Source organism: Castor canadensis, chromosome 8, assembly GCF_047511655.1.
Source record: "Castor canadensis chromosome 8, mCasCan1.hap1v2, whole genome shotgun sequence".
NCBI lineage: Eukaryota > Metazoa > Chordata > Mammalia > Rodentia > Castoridae > Castor > Castor canadensis.
Window position 1 is genome coordinate 46,741,136 of NC_133393.1, and position 20,209 is coordinate 46,761,344.

Sequence of the window (20,209 nt, forward strand, 5' to 3'; positions counted from 1 at the left end):
GGTTCAAGTAGTAGTGTACCTGCTTTGCAAATGCAAAGCTGTGAGTTTAAACCCCAGTCCTACAAAAAATAAAAATAAAAAGATGAGTCTGTGGACTAGAGCTCCTTGAAATTTATAGCAAAAAAATTGGTACACGCCTATAAACTCAGCCATTCAGGAGGTCAAGACAGGAGGATCACAGTTTGAGGCCAGCTTGGGAAAAAGTGAGACCCAATGTTAACAAACAAGCCAGTAGTGGTGATGCATGTCTGTGATCCCAGGGAGGCAGCGGTAAGAGGCTCACAGTCTAAGGCCAATCCCCGGCAAAAGCATGAGACCCTATCTAAAAATAAATAACAAGGGCTGGGAACACGGCTCAAGTGGTAGAGTGCTTGCCCATCAAGCAGGAGGCCTTGAGTTCAATCCCCAGTTCCACAAAAAATTTACATAGTCATAATAAAGTGCTTGAAGAGGTTCCCATTGCCTCTTTCCGGATGGAGCATACTGAATGACTCTGTGTGGAGCTATTAACAAGAAGATCAACAGGCCACCCAACTGCCCAACAGCCACATTCTCCCCAAGGTCCTTAAAAATACACATCTGTATGGGTGGGAGACAGATGAAGGAAAATCGACTCTAAGAAACGCTCACCAGTACACTGGAGTAATGACAGTCTGGAACTCAAAGACACACAGGGTCTCAGGGTTTGCTAGTTCATAGACAGGTGACACAGCTGGGTGCTGACAATAGGTATAAACACCAAGAACAAGAGGCAACTCCAGTTTTGCTTGAACTGTTACATGACAGGTAACAATTACACCCATCATCTGACAAAGTGAGGACCCTGTGGGCTAATGCAGCAAAACACCTCAGACTCACTCAGGGACTTGCGATGGCATTTACTACCTCCTCCCCCTCAGAGATGTCTTGGGAAGACCCTGGAAAAGCTGCTTTATCACAATCTAGAATTCCCAAAGGGAATCATCCTTCAAGGCCATTTGTTCATGGGCCTCATCCTGGATACCAAGGGGTATCACAGTCCCCCAGAAGACAAAATAATGGAGGCCAAGAGAGACACAATTAAAAGAGGGAGAATGACAGTAGATACAGACTACCAAACTCTAGCTGAAGGGACCCAAGAGTAGTACCACAAGTACAGTGGGCCGATAAGAAGTGGGTGCTGGCCAGGCACAGTGGCTCCTGTCTGTAATCCTAGCTACTTGGGAGGCGCAGATTTGGGAGATCGTAGCTTGGGAAAAAATGTTTGCAAGAACCTATTCTCAACCAACAGCTGGGTGCAGTGGGCACTTATGGCCACTGAAATCATGAAAATTATTTACTATTTGCTTGCTTATTGCCTCTATGAAGAAAACAAGGCAACTGGATGCAGTGCTGTGCCCCTGTCATCCCAGCCACAAAGGAGGCTGAGATCAGGAGGGCTGTAGTTGCAGACCAGCCCAGGGGGAAAAAGAGTTGGTGAGACTCAAACTAAGTGGAAAAAAGCTGAGTGTGGTAGCACATGCCTGTCATCCCAGATACCATGGGAAACTTAAAATAGGAGGATTGCAGTCCAGGCTGGCATTGGCAAAAAGCAAGATTTTATCACCAAAATAACCAGAGCAAAAAGAGCTGGAGGCATGGCTCAAGCTATAGAGTGCCTGCTTTGTAAGTGGGAAGCCCTGAGTTAAAACCTGAGTACTGCCAAAAAAAAAAAAAAGAGCTGGAGGCTGAAAAAGAATTGCCAGATTTAGTGGGCTGCAGCAGCTTGGTCCAGCACTAGTCAAACATGCATAAAAATGATGAAAGATACATCCAGAGGCTGTCCAACTCTACAGGAAAAGCACAACCCAGCTAACACCCATCATTCCTTTGGAGCAGACAGCTGCAGAGAAGCGAGGGCACGTGTAAACCATCCAGAGAGACTTCCCTCCAAACCTACTGCCCAGTGCATGTGTTCAGAAGTCCAGCCTGAAAGCCAAGTACCAAGGTAGAATAGGTTTTGGTGGGCAGCAGGTAGATGGTAGATAGACTCTTGGCTCCTTCCTTTGGACTCATCTTGCCATCTCCAGCATCCTCAGCTCAGTTCCTAAAATAGCCATGAATTTCCTTGCTGTGTTTCAGTCTGATGACAGAGATTTGAAGAATGTTATTTTCTCTACCCAGATGTGAGATGATCCCTGTGGGCCACTTCTGCACGTGGTCACTCTGTGGAGAAGAACTGATTTTCTGGGAGCATACCATGGACAGGGCGAGGGGGGCAGCAGAGGCACAGCAATCTCTGCCTCAGCCTCCAGCAGGATTTACAAGGGACAGTCTGCTGGAGCCACACCAGAGATGCAACTCTTCTGACTCAGCAGCACAGATCTGGTTGCCAAAGGCCCAGCAACCTCTGGACCCCCACGGGCTTGGAGGGAGCACAGAAGACAGACATCCACCTCTCCAGGTATCAGACCATCTTTCTGGGAATCTCTTCTTGGAGAAGAACCTCTCCCTCTGCATGTCCACTCCCATTAACGGAAGAATAAATAAAGAAGAGCCAGTATATAAAGTGCACCTTGGTGGGTCAAACATGAGCAATTTGTCAGATCACTGGACAGGGTCTTTATAATAGTACTTTCTTGGGACTTTTAAAATAAGGCCGGAGGGATTCAGTATGAACACTTATCCTGTATTACTGAGAGGAACAAAGCAAATTTGGAGGGACTGGGTTGGGAGATGGTGAGGGGGTCATAAGACCAAGAAAAAAAAATTGGGGCATTTGTATCTCATTACAAATTAGATTAACTTTGATATCCATATTTAATTTTAACTCATCAAACTGAAAAAAAAAAAACAGTTGAAAGGGACTTGGAAAATCATAATTGGGTGACATTGTTAAAACTCAAATCAGAGACAACACGTTTTCTTAATTAAAAGAAACTGGTGTGTGGTATTGAGCGGGCAGGGCAGGTGTTGAATCAATCAAGTGAACTTTTAATTTGAAAAAGCAATCAAGATTTCAAGAGATGCCTCTGTGTCTAAGGGTCCCAGTACCACAGTGACCACAGCTCATGAATGAACTGAAGCGTACCATTAGGAAACTTTGCCACTGTGCCCCAGAGGAAGATGTGGGTTATTAACTATTCAGCAGTCTGCCTCTGAAGGGAGAAAAGGAAAAAAGCACTCTTCTTCTTCTTCTTTTTTTAATCCCCAACCCTGACTGTTTCTAGTGGGAAATGCAGGAACACCCATGCTGTGCAGTGCTTTCAAGAAACACCAGGACAAGAAACAAAACGTCATGTCCCACTGGGCAGTGGATCAAGTTCTACAGATAAGTTCCTGATACAAGAGACTTACTAAGTCACAACCTAAAATTTAGGAGACACTTCTTCCCAGAAAAAGGTAGGGTACTCTGGGAAGTTGCACTAACTCTTTCTGGGCACTGCAAGTGACATTTATAAACTCCATCCTGGGAACATAAACACATCTTCTCCAAGTATTTTATTTCCTTGGACCCCAGCACACACCCGGTGCACCTACTTCCTACAGTTGCAGGTAACTCATCTCCAAGGGCTATTATGAATTAGAGAACATGCATTTCACTTTATTCCAGCAAGTGTACAAGACACTCGTCATTCCCACTATAGAGGAGTAAACAGAAGCTGAAACAGATGAGTTTTGCCCAAAGTCACAGGATAGCAGTCAGGTCAGCAAGTTCTGATGACAAAGCCCACGATAAACTTCAATTTCACACTCGACTCCCATGCTACTTACACAGCCAAAGGAAACCAGAGCTTGAACATTGGCTTCACCATAACAGATGTGTAGATTTGAGGTCAATACTGCTTCAGTGCTTTGTGTCTGGTTGTCCATAGGGAATGTCTGCTCCACCCTCCTCCCTGTTTCCACCAGTGTCGTTCTGTGCCACCTCCTTCCAGGGCCTAGCATTGGAAGCACCACAGAACTGACCCTCAGTCACTTGGGGCTTTTCAGTTTCAATTTGCCTCTTCTTGGCAGAATGGAGCTGACTCAGTCCCTAGCTCCTGGGTGAGCACATAGTGCAGGCCTGGCCAATCAGAGCACTTCCTGCAGGCGCTCAGAGTGGAGCTCATGACAAAAGCTAATACAACCATAGAGAGCATCATAGCCTAGCTTTCTGCTGAAGATACCATGGAAGAGGGGCTCTCAAGCTGAGAGTGAGGTTGCCACAGGTGATGAAATCCTGGAACTGTGAATTGCCTTCCTGGACTGCATAGAGAGATAGTCTATTTGAGAATGCCACTGATCAGGAATACATAAAAAGGAAGAAGAGAGAGAAAGTCCTAGTACCATCAGAGCTCATGGATTCAGCCATGTCTACAGACAGAACCTCTGCACTTCCCAGTTAAGTGAGCTGATAAAATCCATTTTAGAAGGTTGTCTGACTTTCCATCACTTCTAGGCAAGAGCACTGATAAACACAAGTTCACATTACACAAAGAGAGTTTGTTTCTACAACTTGAACACCCCTAATCTGAAAATCCAAAGTGCTCCATAATTTGAAATCTGTTTAGCACCAACATGACATCCCAAGTGGAAAATCTCTCACATGACCTCATTCGATGGGTTACGGTCAATACACAGTGCACTGAGAATACTGTATAAAATGAACCTCAGTCTGTGTGTAAGATGCATCTGAAACATAGTTTTGTAATTAGACTTCAGTCTCATTTCCTAGATATCTCATTATTTATCTGCAAATATTTCCAAACTCTGAAGCACTCCTGGCTCAAGCAGTTTGGATAAGGAACATTCAACCTGTATGTCACAGCCTCCTCTCCCCAGGCATCCAGCAACTAGAAATACAAATCAACGTGTTTCCGTGATTCATGGAACTGAAAAGAGCTGAGAAATCTAACCAAACAGAAAGATGCCTGTCTGGATAAACAGGCAGTTAGGCTGCCTGGAGACTCAGTCTCGGGGTAACAATTTGTGGACTCCAGTCCCAGTGCCCTAGGAATCCACGCAGACAACCTGTGACCATGCTAACTAACCGTCACCCATAGGAGATCCACGGGCTACTGAGTTTGCCAGACAGAAGCAGTTCAACATGTGACACCTTCGGCATGAAGGGCTCAGTCACACTTACCTGAAGCACTGGAGACCCGTGACACATCCTGGGATTGGGTGGAGCGGTTGCGACTCTGCTGTCGGCGCCGACTGGAAGCTGACCTGGTGGTACGCACATGGACCTCACTCACTTTGAAGAAGGCTACCATGAAGGGCTGTTTGTCGTAAGGGCCATCTCTGCCCACCAGGCCTGCTGCACGGGGGTTGATGTGGAGCCCTTGAATGCAAACCAAAGCAGGCGTCTCCTTATTCCAGGGAACCTTAGTCTTGTGCCTACACACTTCAGTGATTCTTCCTATCTCCTGCAGGCTAATAAAGATGAGGGCGAGGGGAGGTCTCAGGCTTCCCCAAGTTCACTTGGCTCCAAGGACACACACATCCAACCAAGGAGTTCTGGGAACTCCAGCTCTCCTGTATTTACTTGTCTTACTCATCCACATTCACAATTTCTTTCTAACCCTATTCCTCCCAGTTCAGTGAGGTAACTGGGTGGCAGGATAAGCAACACGGAATTGAGCTTTATGATTTTGGGTGGAGAGGGTTCCACACAGGTCCCCTCGGCAAACCCAGTCGACAGGCAGGGCTCAACGGCAGCTCTTGCCTTTCTTTCTATTTGTGCAGTGCTGGGCAATGAACTCAGGGTCTCACAAATGCTGGGTAAGTGCTGTACCACTAGGCTGCACACACAGCACACCTGCCTTTTCCTCAACATCCCCCCACCTGCCATGGCCTGTAAAGCTGTCTTCCCATGGTTACTCGTGGACCCTCGGGGATAGTCCCGCCTGTCCTTAAGTCCTTGCTAGGAATCATCAGGAGAAGGTTTTGGTTGACAACACTGTCACAAGGGAACCATAAATGAGATCACCCGGAGCCGAGGACTGGACTCTGAGGCACAGCTCTACCACAACTGCTCTGAGGAAATGAATGAGAATGGCTATGGGCTCCATTCTGGCACCACAGGAATCACAACTTACCATCCCGTGTCACCACACTCAGCTGGAGCCCCATGTTGTGCTGTGGTGTCACCACCCACAAATTGCTAGTGGCTGTGATGTCAAATTCCAGCCAGCCTTCTTCAGAGGCCCACACAACTCGGGTGTCCAGCAAAAATAGGTCAGAGTCTCTGAAAGAAAAGAAAGAACAGCAGGGTGAGTGCCCAGCACTCATTCTCATGGGGTCATGTCTTGTCGTCCGGATAAATGTCAAAGTCAGATCATACCCATCTGTGTGACGTGCCATGGCTCTGTGTGGTATGACACCACATGGCACACAAGCATGATACAATTAGGAGAGACACAGACACATGACAAAGCCCTTTGGGGACATCCGCTGTCACCTGAACACAGGAAGTGCCTCTGACTTCACTAAGAGCTATTGCTCCTTACACCAAATCTTTTTTGAAATTAGAGTAAATTGCAAATAAATATTATTTCATTTGTTTCAATGTTTATTTAGTTCATCTTATCATTGCATTACTTTATTTTATGGACTTAGGATGCTATTTATTGGTTAATAGCTTACTTTTTGGCTAATCAACTTTAAAAAAGAAAAGTAAGAGGCAGGGAGTGAGGATCAGGCTTAATGCAGAATGAAGTCAGGATCCATGTAAGCACTACTTATAAGGATGTGATTTGCTTATACATTTTTAAAAAATCATGACCAGAAAGTCATTAGTGCCTGTGAAACAAGGAGAAATAAGCCATGTCACATTTCTGAGTTACGTCCATTCTTTTGTTTAATTAAGACCTCTGAATGCTTTGGGGTTACTGTTGAGTCCTTTTTCACCTGGACTGCGGAATGGGACCTATGTTCTACGGGGGTTTTAAAGGTCATCCCACTACAGTTGTGAGCTGTGACTGGGGTCCTCCAAGTTCTTTCCTTCCATTCGGCACCAAAAGTTATGTTACCTAGGCTGGCCTTGAACTCCTGGGCTCAAGTAATTTTCCTGCTTCAACTTCCTGAGTAGCAGAGACTACCGGTGTGTGTCATTGTATAGGACATATTATATTTTTCAGTTTTCAATTAACATAACTCCAGAGATCATGGTAAGATGGCATACAGGTTTCTTACTGCTCCCCCATGTGCTAGGAGAGGTCAGGACAGAGGCTAGTCGTTTTACAGGGTTTGGGGGACAATCTGAATCTGAGTTCATATTCCAGGGCCTCTGTAATGAAATGGCCTGAGATTCCAGCCACAGGGAGGGCTACACTTTGGCCATGAAAATGTTAAAATCCTCTGGTGCTTGAGGTATTTTGCTGAAATACCTTACAGTGATAGAAACTACTAGAATTAATTACCAGTTGAGTATCCCTAATCTGAAAACCCAAAGTCCAAAATGACTTTGAATCTGAAACTTTTTAAGTTCCAACATGTGATCACAGATGGCAAATTCCACACCCGACCTCATGCGATGGGGTGCAATCAAAACACAGGCACACTAAAAGTATTACATAAAAACTAGGTGTCTGCTGCATCAACACAGCTCTGTAAATACCTTCAGGCTATGTGTATAAGATATACAGAAAACAAAATAAATTTTTGTCTAGACCCCCCAACTCAAATCACTCCTGGTCTCAAGTATTTTGGATGAAAGATACTAAACCTATACTAAATGTAAGCTGAGTGTCACAATACTAATGGTGTACTTTTAAACTAATTATAAAGTTCTTTCGTGTACTTTGCTTTCCCCAGTCTTTATAATAATTGTAAATACTAGATAGAGTGTATTATCTCTACTTTACGGCTAGAGAAACTGAGACACAAGGTTATGGTCATGGTCACACAGCCAGGATCACAAGCCAGCAAATGGGAGAACTTAGTGAAAGAACAAAAGAAAGGACTTAGCTTTGATTCAGAAAGTTTTTTCATCATGACACATGGTCTTTTGAGGTTAGATTATTACCAGATGACCTGTGACAAATGAATGAAATTCACCTCCATTCCATCAAATATGTTGTGAGGCCAGTAAAACATCTTAAAAATGTGAGATTTCTTAGATGGGAAACAAACAATTTTTCTTGCTTCCATGGCTGCTTTGAGTTACAAGGGACGTCTACTGTCAGCTTTCCCAAGTCTCAACAGTAGGTAAAGCTATAAGTTTACTCAGCTGCTTAGCAGAGTCTGCAGGGGCCATGCTCAGGCCTGCTCTCTTAAAAGCTGTTCCCAGTGTGGATGTGTCACACCCCCTGTGGACAAAGTACCCCCTGTGACTGGGGCAACAACTGTGACCAGGGAGACAGAGGGTGTTCATGGAAAACAGCAAGAGGGGATTGTGAGTCCAAAGCTTTGAAGTTTGATGTAGAAAGACCTAAATTCTATTCTGGAAGGTTGTAGAAGACCCTTTCCAGAAATAACACAGACAGTATGAATAGCATTGTGGGAAAAGGAGCTCTGGTGCTGAAAGAAGCACAGTACATATTCATGTCAGATGGGTAGAGTTTGGCTGGCCCTCTCGAGCCAAGCCCAGTGAGAACTTCAGGATGGAAGGTTGCTCCTTGTGTCTGGAGCTACTGCTGAGGGTCAGTTGTTCTTTACAGAGCTTCATGACATGACAGGCACCTAGTTTTTAAGGATGAACCAAAGGATGCCAGGAAATATTGTCCAAAGTATAAGTATGACGTGGCTGGTAGGAAAAAGCTGGGATGAGCTTTCACTTTTAGAGTGAGATTTATGATAAATGAAATGGGAGCTTATCATAGGAGAAAATAGGGGATGAGACAGAAAACCATCATGCAAAAAGAGAGAAAAGGAAAGAGAAGCATGCAGGAATGAGAGAGAGAGAACATGAATTCAAAGTGGACCTTGGGGCAAAGGGGAAGAGAGTTGATGAAAAGGATTAATTATCATGAATCCACATGGTTCAAGGTGCTCAGTAGACATGAGGGACCAGGTTTCTATCCCCACTCTGCTACAGAGTTACATTGGGGCCCCCATAATTCATGGCCATTTCTGTGGCACACTTTCTAACTGTACAGCCAGTTCTCACTGCTTATGAGACCTGTTAAACAAACACAGTCTATCAGCTGAGCCTTGACAGATTAAATATTTGTGGTCCAATGGCAGTGAGGAGGTCTTGGGTTGGAGGGGAGGGGAGGAGTGGGATGCACAGACTTAACATAACTGGGCAAAGTGGGACAGAGAACAACACATATTTACAATGTGTTCCCAAGCTAGGGGTACTGGGCCAAGGCTTCCTTCACTCCTCAGACCACCTAAAAGGCAGATTATATTATTACCTCTCTTCAGAACAGAGGAAAGGGGGCCCTAGAGAGGGTCTCAAGGTCACACAGTATGTCAACTTGAAATAAGAGACAGAGACTAACCCTCTAGACAAAGGCTTTAGTAGAGAATAGCAGGGGATTGCAATCTGGGATGTGCACAGTATGCTGTGATGGACTATAGGGGCATCCCAAGAAGTTGGGGCAAAGGGAAACTTTTAGAAGAAGAAAGTCCAGCAGTTTGGAAACAGGAGATGATTGGTTGTGGGGGCTTGTTGCAGGAGTTGGCTCATTGACAGAGACAGCCACTGTCAGGCAAATGTCGTTATAAAAGAGGCTTATCTGGAATGCTGTAGTTTGAAGGAATTCCTTGCAATAATTCTTGGAACATGTGCATGACATCTCCTTTGTGGCCTACCAACTTTATTTTGCTATAGTTTGACATAAGTGACTCCATTTTTGATACTGGTAAATTTCACAGGTGTTTAGAGAGATAAGCAGAACTGAATCAGAGCCAAGGCTCTTAGCTATCATCTACATAAAAAGCAGAGTCATGTCATGTACAGACTACAGGCTAAAGGTAAGAGAAAGGGCTCAGAATAAGGAATAAGGGAAAAAAACCTACTGTGTATAAATGCCAAAGTCAGCTGGATACAGAAAATGCATTGAGAGACACAGGACAGGCAAAGAGTCAGAAATCAAGAGTAGTCCTCGCACATCAGGGTCAGGGTGGGGATGAGAGGTGCATGCAGCAAAGACAAGATAGGTTTGCTGCAATAGTCTTGTTGTAGTAAATCCCAGTGATCCTGCTATCTTGACCTACTTCTCCCAAGCAGAACATCATTCAGCATGAGAATATTAACACCTGCTAAGGTTTGAATGTGTCCCCCAAAGTTCATGTGCTAGAAACTTATTCTCAAAACAACAGTGTTGAGAGGTGGGGCCTGGAAGAGGGCTGGGTCCTTGTGAATGGATTCATGCTATTATCCCAGGAGCAGTGTCCTGATAAAAGGATGACTTCATCCCACCTTCCTTTTGCTCTGTCTTGCCTTTCCCTCTTCCATCATAGGGTAAAACAGCAGGAAGACCCTCACCAGGTGTGGACTCTCAATCTTGGATTTCCCAGCCTCAAGACTGTGAGCCAATAAATATTTGTTCTTTATAAATTACTCAGTCTCAGATATTCTGTTACAGTGCAAAAAACAGGCTAAGACACACATTTGCAGATCCAGGACAAGGAATTATGCTTTCAAGGCACAGATTTTTCCACTGGCTCACATTCAGAACATTTAGGAAATACTGTTGATAATGAAGCACAAAAAGGGCTCTGGTCTGACCCACATCTCTTTACTTTTCTTTACTGACACATGGCCTTATTAGTCTACTGACTATAAAAGTAGAGCCTCAAGTGGGACTGGGGTATGGCTTAGTGGTACAGTGCTTGCCTCACATGTGAGCGCCTGCTTACATCTGCAGAACTGGGTAGGGGTGGGGGGAGAACTATAGCATCAAATAAAATGTAAAGATGCAGCCGATTCTTCTAAATCGCATTGGGCAGAGTTGAGATATGTTCGTATCTGATATTGGTCACTGCCAAATAAAGAATTCTAGTCTGGTCCAAATCACCACAAATGGATTACATGGACCTTCCCACTGAGACAACACACTCAAGCTATGACACCATAAAAGAAAATCTTGAGACCAGAAACATGCAATTTTGAAGGCATCTATTGACCATATTGTTGTCAACTAACTCAGGTCCCATTTTGCACAATGAACAAAGTTTCCACGTCCAAAGGACAGCAATGTTACTCTTCTTAATGTTATCCCAAATCTAAGTATGATTTTCCTCATATTGTAATCATCCTGGGCAAATGGAGTTCTTCACAATTAATACATGTAGTTAAAGATTTCTAGAAATCTTTGAAATTCACTCTGGAGTTAAAGGTGACTGTCTAGCATGCTACTCACAGACTGAGAGAGTTGGAGTAGGTGGTCAGGATTACCCTGCACAGTCTTTCCCACGAGACAGTCTCTAAGGGTGCAGAACCTTGAGGGCAAAACACAGTAGCTCTTTCCCTCCTTCATCCTTGGAGATCGGCAGGAGGCATAGGTCCCTTTCCCGATAAGACTGCATCCATTAAGACCACACTACCCTACCAAAGTGTAACTGTGTTTACTACTAACTTTTTCCGGAAAAAAAAATGTTTTTGATGGCATGGAATTTATAGGTTGAAATAAGCAGAGATGTGAAATATTTTATAAGGTACTTCTGTAGTCTTGTTTCTGTATTTCTTCGTAACACGAATCTTTGCTGTTGTGTATCTGGACTCAATGGCAAATTAAGATGCAAAACAACATTCATACACCAATGAACTCAATGCAACAAAGAAAATTCAGGTTTCAAGTAGAATAAAAATTTTTAAAAATCACTAGGGAAAATATGACAATTGAGCCTTTACTTTGTACTTTTTCCTTATGTAAGGTATAGTGTACAGGTTATGTTTAAAATTTTATCACTAAATAAGGAATAGGAAATTTGGAAATAGAATACTATGATCCAGGGTAAACTGATGACTCCTCCTCCCGCCAGCCATGAATTTAAGTAGTAAGGGTAAATAAATATTGTTACATAATTGGTTAAGTTTTAATTGATTTCATGCCAATTGACATTACTCAATTTTCACCTCAAAGGCTAGCATGGCATAAAGAGATGTTTTAAATGTCAGAGACACCTTGATCCAGGAAACTCTGTTTCATTTTCTACAGATGAAGTACAGAATACCAACGTAGCAAACACTAATAGTGTTTACTCTGTGGCTGTTACATGTCCTTCTCACCAGCATCACAAGAAATACATATTATCAATATTAGCACAGGTTTACAGATGAGGAAACTGAGGCACCAAGAAGTTAAGTAACTTGCCCATTGGGTCACACAGGCAGTCTATGTACAGCTGGGATTTGAACCCAAGTCATTCAGCCCATGTGTTATACATGCTCTTAACCATCACTCCAGTGGTCCTCCAGTGTAGTCTATGTCGGACTCCCCTGGGCAGCTTCTAGCTCAGCAGGCCTGGGGTAAATTGCATTTCTAGCAGGTTCTTGAATGATGCTGGCCCTGTTAATCTGAGGAGCACTCTCTGGGAGTCACGAACCCAAAGCACACAAGCTCCTCATTAAATACACCAAGATGACCATTTGACCATTGCCTGCTTTGTAATCCAAAAGGTGAAGGTCAACTGCTCTCAGGATATCTTGCTCCTCTCCCTAAACAGTGCAAATCAGATGGAGGCTGGTCCACAAATAAGTTTGGTTGTCTTATGGACTGGCTTAAGGCCGGGAGAGCTATCAAGTTAGGTCAATAAGCAGAACCATAGGAAAGATCAAGTCCAAAGTAGCAGCATTTGAGAAGACTTGCTCATATGTGTCCAAGACAGGAAGAGAGGGTGAGGAGGCACTCACTTTCTTCACTAAGCTCATGGCTTCCTAACCTTTCCTCTTCAGCCATAAACACAATAATGTTTCGATACGCTGGAATCTATTCCAGCCTACCCCAGTGATAAGCTCAAACTCAGCAAAGGCTCCTGCCACTTTTAAACAGGTTACCCAAATCTATATTCTAATTCCACAGGCCGAAATTTCCACATCCTTGCCCAACATGGAGAAATGAGCCAGTTAAAATACTGCTAATCTCTGATTTTTTTTTAAGAGAGGTTTCAGAAATTAATCCTAACCACTAATATGACCTGCCTCCCACAAAGCTACAAAGCCTTGTGCAGAGATGCACGCAACCAAAGCAATCTGTTTCTAGGATGAATAATACATAAGGCACAGTTTCCAGAAATAAGAACCTATTTTCTTTTCTTTTTAAAGTTTACCAAATGGATACGCAGTCTCCAAAATATAGTGCTGTCACTCCCCTCCACCATAACCTATCTTAGCGCTCTGGAGTATATGTGATTTTTAATGATAACTTTAATTCTACACCATGCCTTACAAAGAACAGAACATAAACAGGCTGAAGAACAAGGTCTGGAGGCCTCTTGAGTTTTGTTCCACTTTGTTTTGTTTGAGGCAGATCATTCTAGGTGTAAGGAATATTCACTTAACTGGGAAGATGAAACTAATTCGTTATATAACCTGAGCTGTGGGGCGGGTGTATTATCCCCTTTTCAAGTGCAAAGGAAAAAATACTGAAAAGTTCATTGCTTGCCTGAGGCCCACGGCAAGGGAGCCAAAGATTATCAAATCAACAGTAAGATTTCAGGAGTCCCCAAGGATGCTAGCTGTGAAAGCCAGACACACAGAGAGAAGCAGGTGTGGCTAGACACAGTGATAAAAGGCTTTGGTTTTCTTCTCCACAAACTATTATATTATCCTCCCATCCTAGCTTTCTCAAATTTGCCCTTCTCTTCATAGGGGAAGCCATCTCAGGTATCTAAAAGGTTGAATTTTTATCTTCACTACAGCAGGCAGTACTGAAAATCCAACAAAGTCCATAGAGCCATTAGTCCGTGAGGAAGGCTCTTCTACAGAAATGACTGCTAGATCCTGAGAAGTGAATCAATCACTGGGTCCACAGACAATTACTGACTGCAGAACAGCAACATTTGGTTAATTACACAGGCATCAGCATGTAGGGGACACATTCATGATAAAGATTTCCAGGGCTGGCAGAGTGGCTCAAGTGGTAGAGCATCTGCCTAGCAAGTGCAAGACTCTATGTTCAAACCCCATAACTGCAAAATTAAAAAATTTCCAAATGAAAATAATTTTAAAAATACTACTCTTCAGAGACATACTTCTGGCCATGATATATCAAACTAACACTGCAACCACAAATAACTAAAAATAATGGATTAGCATCAACAACAAAAAAACCAAACTTCCTTGAAGTCATCTTAGAGCAACCTAGCCAGGCAACACTTGGTGGGTGAAGACGAAGACCTCAGAGGGAAAATGCCCCGTGAGCCTTGTGTTCGCAGCTGCCTGTTCATTTCAGAGCATTTGTAAATTCCTGCCATGAGATATACACCAGACGGACAGCAGCAGCCTAGAGCCTGGAGCAGTATCACTGGCTAAGGGTAGAGTTTAAATAATTTTTAAAAAGAGGTCAAGGCAACTAGAACGTGAGGGTAAGGTCCCAGAGATAAGGAGCTGTGTAACAGTGAACACATAAACGTAATCTCACAGAAGCATGGGTTCACTTCTAGGCAGTCCCTTTCTTCTTCAAGTTCTGGCTGACTTGAACACCAATATTTTCATTTGAGATATTTGCCAAATATTAAGCTGTGTATACATGGATGAGAAGCTGAGAAAACAAGCTGAAAGAAACTGTTTAGAATCTTAATAGCAAATCAGAACTTTTGGCAGTCTCACAATGCTGGGGAGTGAAAAATTGGAGTTCAGAGCCCATCAAGGAAGAGGGTCTCTGGTAAGCATCCTAGACTTTCAGCTGAAACCTCCAAGGCAGTAACCATAGGAGAAAGAAATAGATGCACTCTAATGAATCCTGAAGTCCAATGTCAACTGCAACAACAAGAACAAGAATTGTTTGTATTTTATCTGACTTCCAGTCTAAAGGAGGTAACAATATCTAGAACTGTTTTATTAAATAATGTCTAAAACTTAATAAACAAAAAGTTATTAGACATTCTAGGAAATAAATGTAGAAAAAAAACAAGGGAATAAAAAGATAATGGAAATAGACTCATAGATGATCCAGACATGGTCTTTGAATACAGCCTTACATAAAAAGGGTAATAAACCACAAGCTGAACCTGTTCCAAGGTTGTGAAGTTAGTTTAACATTTGAAAATCATTAAATGTGGTAGCCAAATTAACACCTTAAAGAAAAAAAAAATCACACAATCATCCCAAATCAAAGGATTCTGGGAAAAAATAGGTAAAATTCCAGACGATTCCTAATAAAGAAAAAGCCTTAGTAAACTAAGGATAGAGGAGAATTTCCTAAAAGAGAATCTACAGGAACATTTACAACAACCATCATCCTTAATACTGAATTAGTAAATCTTCCCCCTGAGATTAAAAATCTCACTGGAATTTCTGAGATTAGACGTCTGATTGAAAGCTGAATTAAATTCAACATTGTACTGGACCTCTTAGCTAGCACAATAAAGAAGAAAAACACAAACAAAAAATATAGAATTAGAAAAGAAAAAATGAACCTGATACTTATAGATGGTATGATTATACTCAGAAATACACAGAAAAATATAGAATATACAGAAAAAAATATTAGAATCAACATGCACATTTTCAAGGCTGCTAGATGCAAGATCAAAATACAAAAATAACTTCTCAATTGCCCTCCCTTTCCTCCCTCCACTTCCATATCCTGGTAGTTTCCACCTTTTATTTTCATATCCTTTTTATTCCCCTGGAACCCATGTGAGCAAAAAAACATGTAACATTTGTCTTTGTGAGATTGACTTATTTCACTTAACCAATGATCTCCAGTTTAATCCATTCTCCTAAAAACAACATAATTTCATGATGGCTGAATAATACTCCATTGTGTATGTAGCCACATTTTCTTTATTTATCCCTTGGTGGGCACCTCGCTGATTTCATAACTTGGCTGTTGTGAACAGTGCTGTGATAAACATGGGTGTGCAGGTATCTATATTGTATGAGGAATGACTCTTTTGGGTGCACCCAGGAGTGGTATAGCTGGATCATCTGGTAGTTCTACTTTTGTGTGTGTGTGTGGTACTGGGCTTGAACTCAGTGCTTCATGATTGCAAGGCAGGTGCACTACCAATTGAGTCGCACCTCCAGCCCTTTTTGGTCTGGTTATTTTTTGAGGAAGCACCATACTGATTTCCATAGTGCCGGGCCTGAATTCTAATAGACACATTTCCACTTCTAATACAACAGGCAGAGCATCCCTGGGATGTCATCAACCCCATCCCCCCAAGTGGGGGTATGGGGACATGGCTTACCTCTTCCTGGTACCTTTCCTGGGGACAGTCCCCACATCATTGGGGGACTTTTAGAAAGCATAGCAAACAATAGTTTAGGCATCGCTTGTGCCATACTTCCTTCTCTCAAAGATGACATGCCTGCCTTGTCTATCTGATGGATCATATAAAATCCAAGAGAGAATGTAGATTAAGGCCTTTTCAAACTGTTAATTCTATATAAGTATACATTTTTACCAATATCATGAAGACATAATGACCTATAATACTAAACACTGAACCAAACTCAAAATATAAACATCAAACAAAAACATGGAAAGAAATTTTAAATGAAATAAAATGCAAAGGGTGTCCAGTGTTACTTGAACTTAGTGTCAACAGTTGAGTTGATATCACAACAAACAATGGGATATGGATCTTTCCATTGCTTAGATTCAATCCCAGCACTTATTCTTAAGCTTTGAGGAAAGTGACAATGTTGCTCTAATTTTACTCAAAACCCCATCTATTCAAATAGCCACTAAAAAAAATAACTTACCTGGTCCAACTATTTTCTTTTTAATCAAACAAACATGTTTGTGCAGAGAGCACAGCAAAGGCCTATCTTCCAAGAATCCTCGCTGACCACCTCTAGGTCAGGTTTTCTGACTGCCTTTTAGATCAGAAAACCCAACACAACATTTGCCTAGCATGCCTGAGGCCCTAGACTCAATCCTCAGCTCTGCAAAATAAAATAAAAAGGAAGAAAAAAAGCAAAACATAAAAACTTGAAACTACCCTGGTCCTTTATCAAGGAGGCAAAATATTTTGTAACACAAACATTTGCTAAATTAAGTGAATCCACCAAATGCTACAAATTTCACTTAAACACAGATTAGACAAATAAGTTTCTTTACAAGCCTAGAAAAGGGTTTTCCACCAAGACACCCCAAGATGGTACAGATGGAGAGATCAAACCCTCCCCCTGAAGAAGCCCTGCAGCTAAGTTTGGAGGCCTCTGGAAGAATGCTAGGAAGCAGCAGGAGGCCTGGGCTCCTGGCCCACAGATAAGAAAACCTTGCCCTAGCCAACTGCAACCCTTAAAAAGCATGAAATTTTCCCAATTCCCCAGTATTTTCCCTCTCCTCTGCACAAAAATTAAACAAATCCAGTTGCCAAATGCTCCCATCCTAGAAGGCAAAGAGCAGCCCTCTGCTTTGACACAGAGCTTTCCAAGGTTGGGACCATTCGGGATTTTGTTTTCCAAACTCACTGCTGGCCTCAAAAAAGTATGTCACCATCATCTTGAGCACAAGGCAGCTGTTCTTTTTTGGCTAGAGTTCAGTATAAACCTCACAAAGGTCCTGTTAGCTTTCTTTTTAAAAAAATAATTTTGAAAAATCCCATAATCACTAAGCTTCCAGCTTAGTGTTTTTACTATAATGCTTTTCCCACAGGAGAGGGAAAACCACATGTTCCAAGCAAACCTCTGAGCCAAAGCAGTGCCCGTGGGTTATTCCCACCAGAAAACAATACTGGAAAAAACTGAGAAGTCAATGGGTAACGCAGTGCCCAAGAATCACTGAAGACCAATTCACTCCAAAGCATCAAAAGACAATGATTTGCTTTCTACTGCACAGTCAAAATCAGACATCAGAAAACCTCCCTCTCATTCTGGAATTTTGGTCTTATAAGGACACCACAATGGCTCTATTTTACTATTACTTAACTGTCCTGGGTAAGTATTCACCTACAACCCTCAGTGTGTAAGTTCAATACCATGGCATGTCCTCAATACCTGCCTTTCCATCTTCCTTCTTGTATTCCTCCCACAACAGACTTGAAGGTACAGAAGGGCCAGGCACTAGTGGTGCTTTTAAGATTGAAATAAACCTTTCATGGCCCAAGTGATCTCTTCCTTGTGATCTCAACGTGCGTATTTGTGACAAACCCGCAACAGTCAATAGACTTCCAAGATGAAAATCAAGAATATAGACTTGGTTTATAAAACCAAATGTTCCCAATCCCTTTTGAGCCTGTGATGTGGGTTTCCCTGTTCCCCCTCTCCCATATATTCTCTTCCTTCATTTTTATCTTTTTATCTACCATATAATTGTCAGGCTGTCATTATTAATAGCTTAATTTCCACCTTGTGTATACTATAAACTACAGAGCCATGCTAATCTATACACCGTGGGTCTGTTCTCAGTGAACTGCTAAACTGACCCCTACTTACTAAGCAAAATTCAAAGTCACTGGCTTCTTTTCTGTGTACTACAGATTTGAACTAAGGACTGTCACACTTCATCCTTCTATCCTCCCATCCCCCAACAACTGCTCCACGGGAGTTTTTCATTATAGCTAGGCAGTCCCATGAACATACTTCATAGAAGCTTTTCTGTAAAATGGTCTGAATTTATTTTGGAAAACAAGAAAGATGTAAGCATATGGAAGAAAAAAAAATCTACCATTCCATTGTATCCTAATGGAAAAAAAAATCTGTTGCACACTCTTACTCGAAGATAAACATGTGCGTGTATATTAGGTGCACAATACATAGCCTCACAGTTACTGGAATTAGCATCACTTTAAAAGATTAATATAATTTTAATGTGTGTGTTAATTTTAGGCAGCCTCATACATCATTCAAAGTGGGGACCAAACAATATTGGGAAACATTTTATTCCCAATAAATCATACAGTTGTCTGATCACAAGGGTGCTTAGTAAACACTACTCATTGGCTTGTTGTTTACAAAAAGACAGCAAAATATCTAAACTCTACCCTTCAGAACAACGTCCTCTTTACGTTCATGACTGCCCCTGAACTCCAAAATGCCTGCCACAGACACAGTTGGGGTCATGTAATGTCAGAGGGTAAGAAATGGGAGCCAGCCCCACCTTTTGGGCTTCCTTTGAGCCTTCATACCTGTGCTGATGCTCCTGTAAGACTTGATAAATGCTGATAAGAAAAGTTTGGTTTTTAAAACTCCCCACAACACAGTCCTTGTAGATGCGGAATTCTGCAGCCGTCACCGCCTCACCCTCAGGAATCTGGGATAGGTTGAACTTGAACTCTTTGTGGTGTCGCTGGCGAGGAGAGAACTCCTTGTCGTACTCCACTATAGGATTAAACAAGAGAGAGTGACAACTATTGTTACTTGACTAAGTGTCACATGTTCACCTCATGAACGTTCCCCCACCTTACTTCACAAGTGGATTAGCAGTTACCAGTGGTGGATTCCAGTGACCAGGGGGTGGAGAAAACAATGTTGGCTAAGCTTTCAGGGTTGCTGAGGTCAAAATCCTTTGCATCACTTAAGGATGACACAAAATTCTTAGGCTGTATTCAGTTTGGATACTTGATTGAACTAATTTGCGTGAGATCAAATTAGTTAGGCTCTTGGCCTGAGGTTTCTCATCAGCAAAAATGAGAACACGACTTTGTGGGGAAAGGTGTGAGAATGAAGTAACGATGTAGGTGCCGGTGCCCATCTTGGCCCTTCCCAGCCCCCTTTCCTCCCACTGATTTTCCCTCCTCAGTTTTGTTCATGTGTCACCATCCATAACCATGACATGGAGTGGGGCTGGGGGATGGACAGCGCCTTTTTCCAGGGGTCTGTGAATTTTGCTTGTTGTCCAGTGGACATTTTTACTGAGGGGTTTAGGGTAAAGGTTCACAGAAAACGGTGCCCTGTCCTCCCCCTATTGGTGGGAGCAAAGGGCTGAATGACTAAGGGGAGGCACCACCTACACTGGAAGCTGCTGGAGTGCCATTTAATCTGCCAGGACACCCCAGGCAGGAAAAGGAGGATGTATGAGGAAATTACCAATGGTGTCCCTTACTGTTTTCTAATGGTTTACATTGAAAAACAAGTCAGGAAAAGGATGGAATCTAAAAGGTTTTCCTTTGAAAAAACACATGAAATCAACCTAGTTTTCCATCTGTAGATGAATGGATAAAGAAAATGTGATTTAAGTGCACAATAGCATACTATTCA

General features: G+C 42.5%; 1 protein-coding gene across 1 annotated transcript in view; it reads right to left on the bottom strand.

Moving 5' to 3' along the window:
* Bmp6 (bone morphogenetic protein 6) overlaps positions 1 to 20,209 on the bottom strand; it is a 147,377-nt gene that overhangs the window by 9,341 nt on the left and 117,827 nt on the right. Inside the window, exons 2-4 of the mRNA XM_020172702.2 lie at positions 19,138 to 19,330; positions 6,042 to 6,190; positions 5,087 to 5,284 (exon numbers count right to left, since the gene is read on the bottom strand). Coding sequence (XP_020028291.1) covers positions 5,087 to 5,284; positions 6,042 to 6,190; positions 19,138 to 19,330 — 540 coding nt within the window. The remainder of the gene's footprint in view (positions 1 to 5,086; positions 5,285 to 6,041; positions 6,191 to 19,137; positions 19,331 to 20,209) is intronic.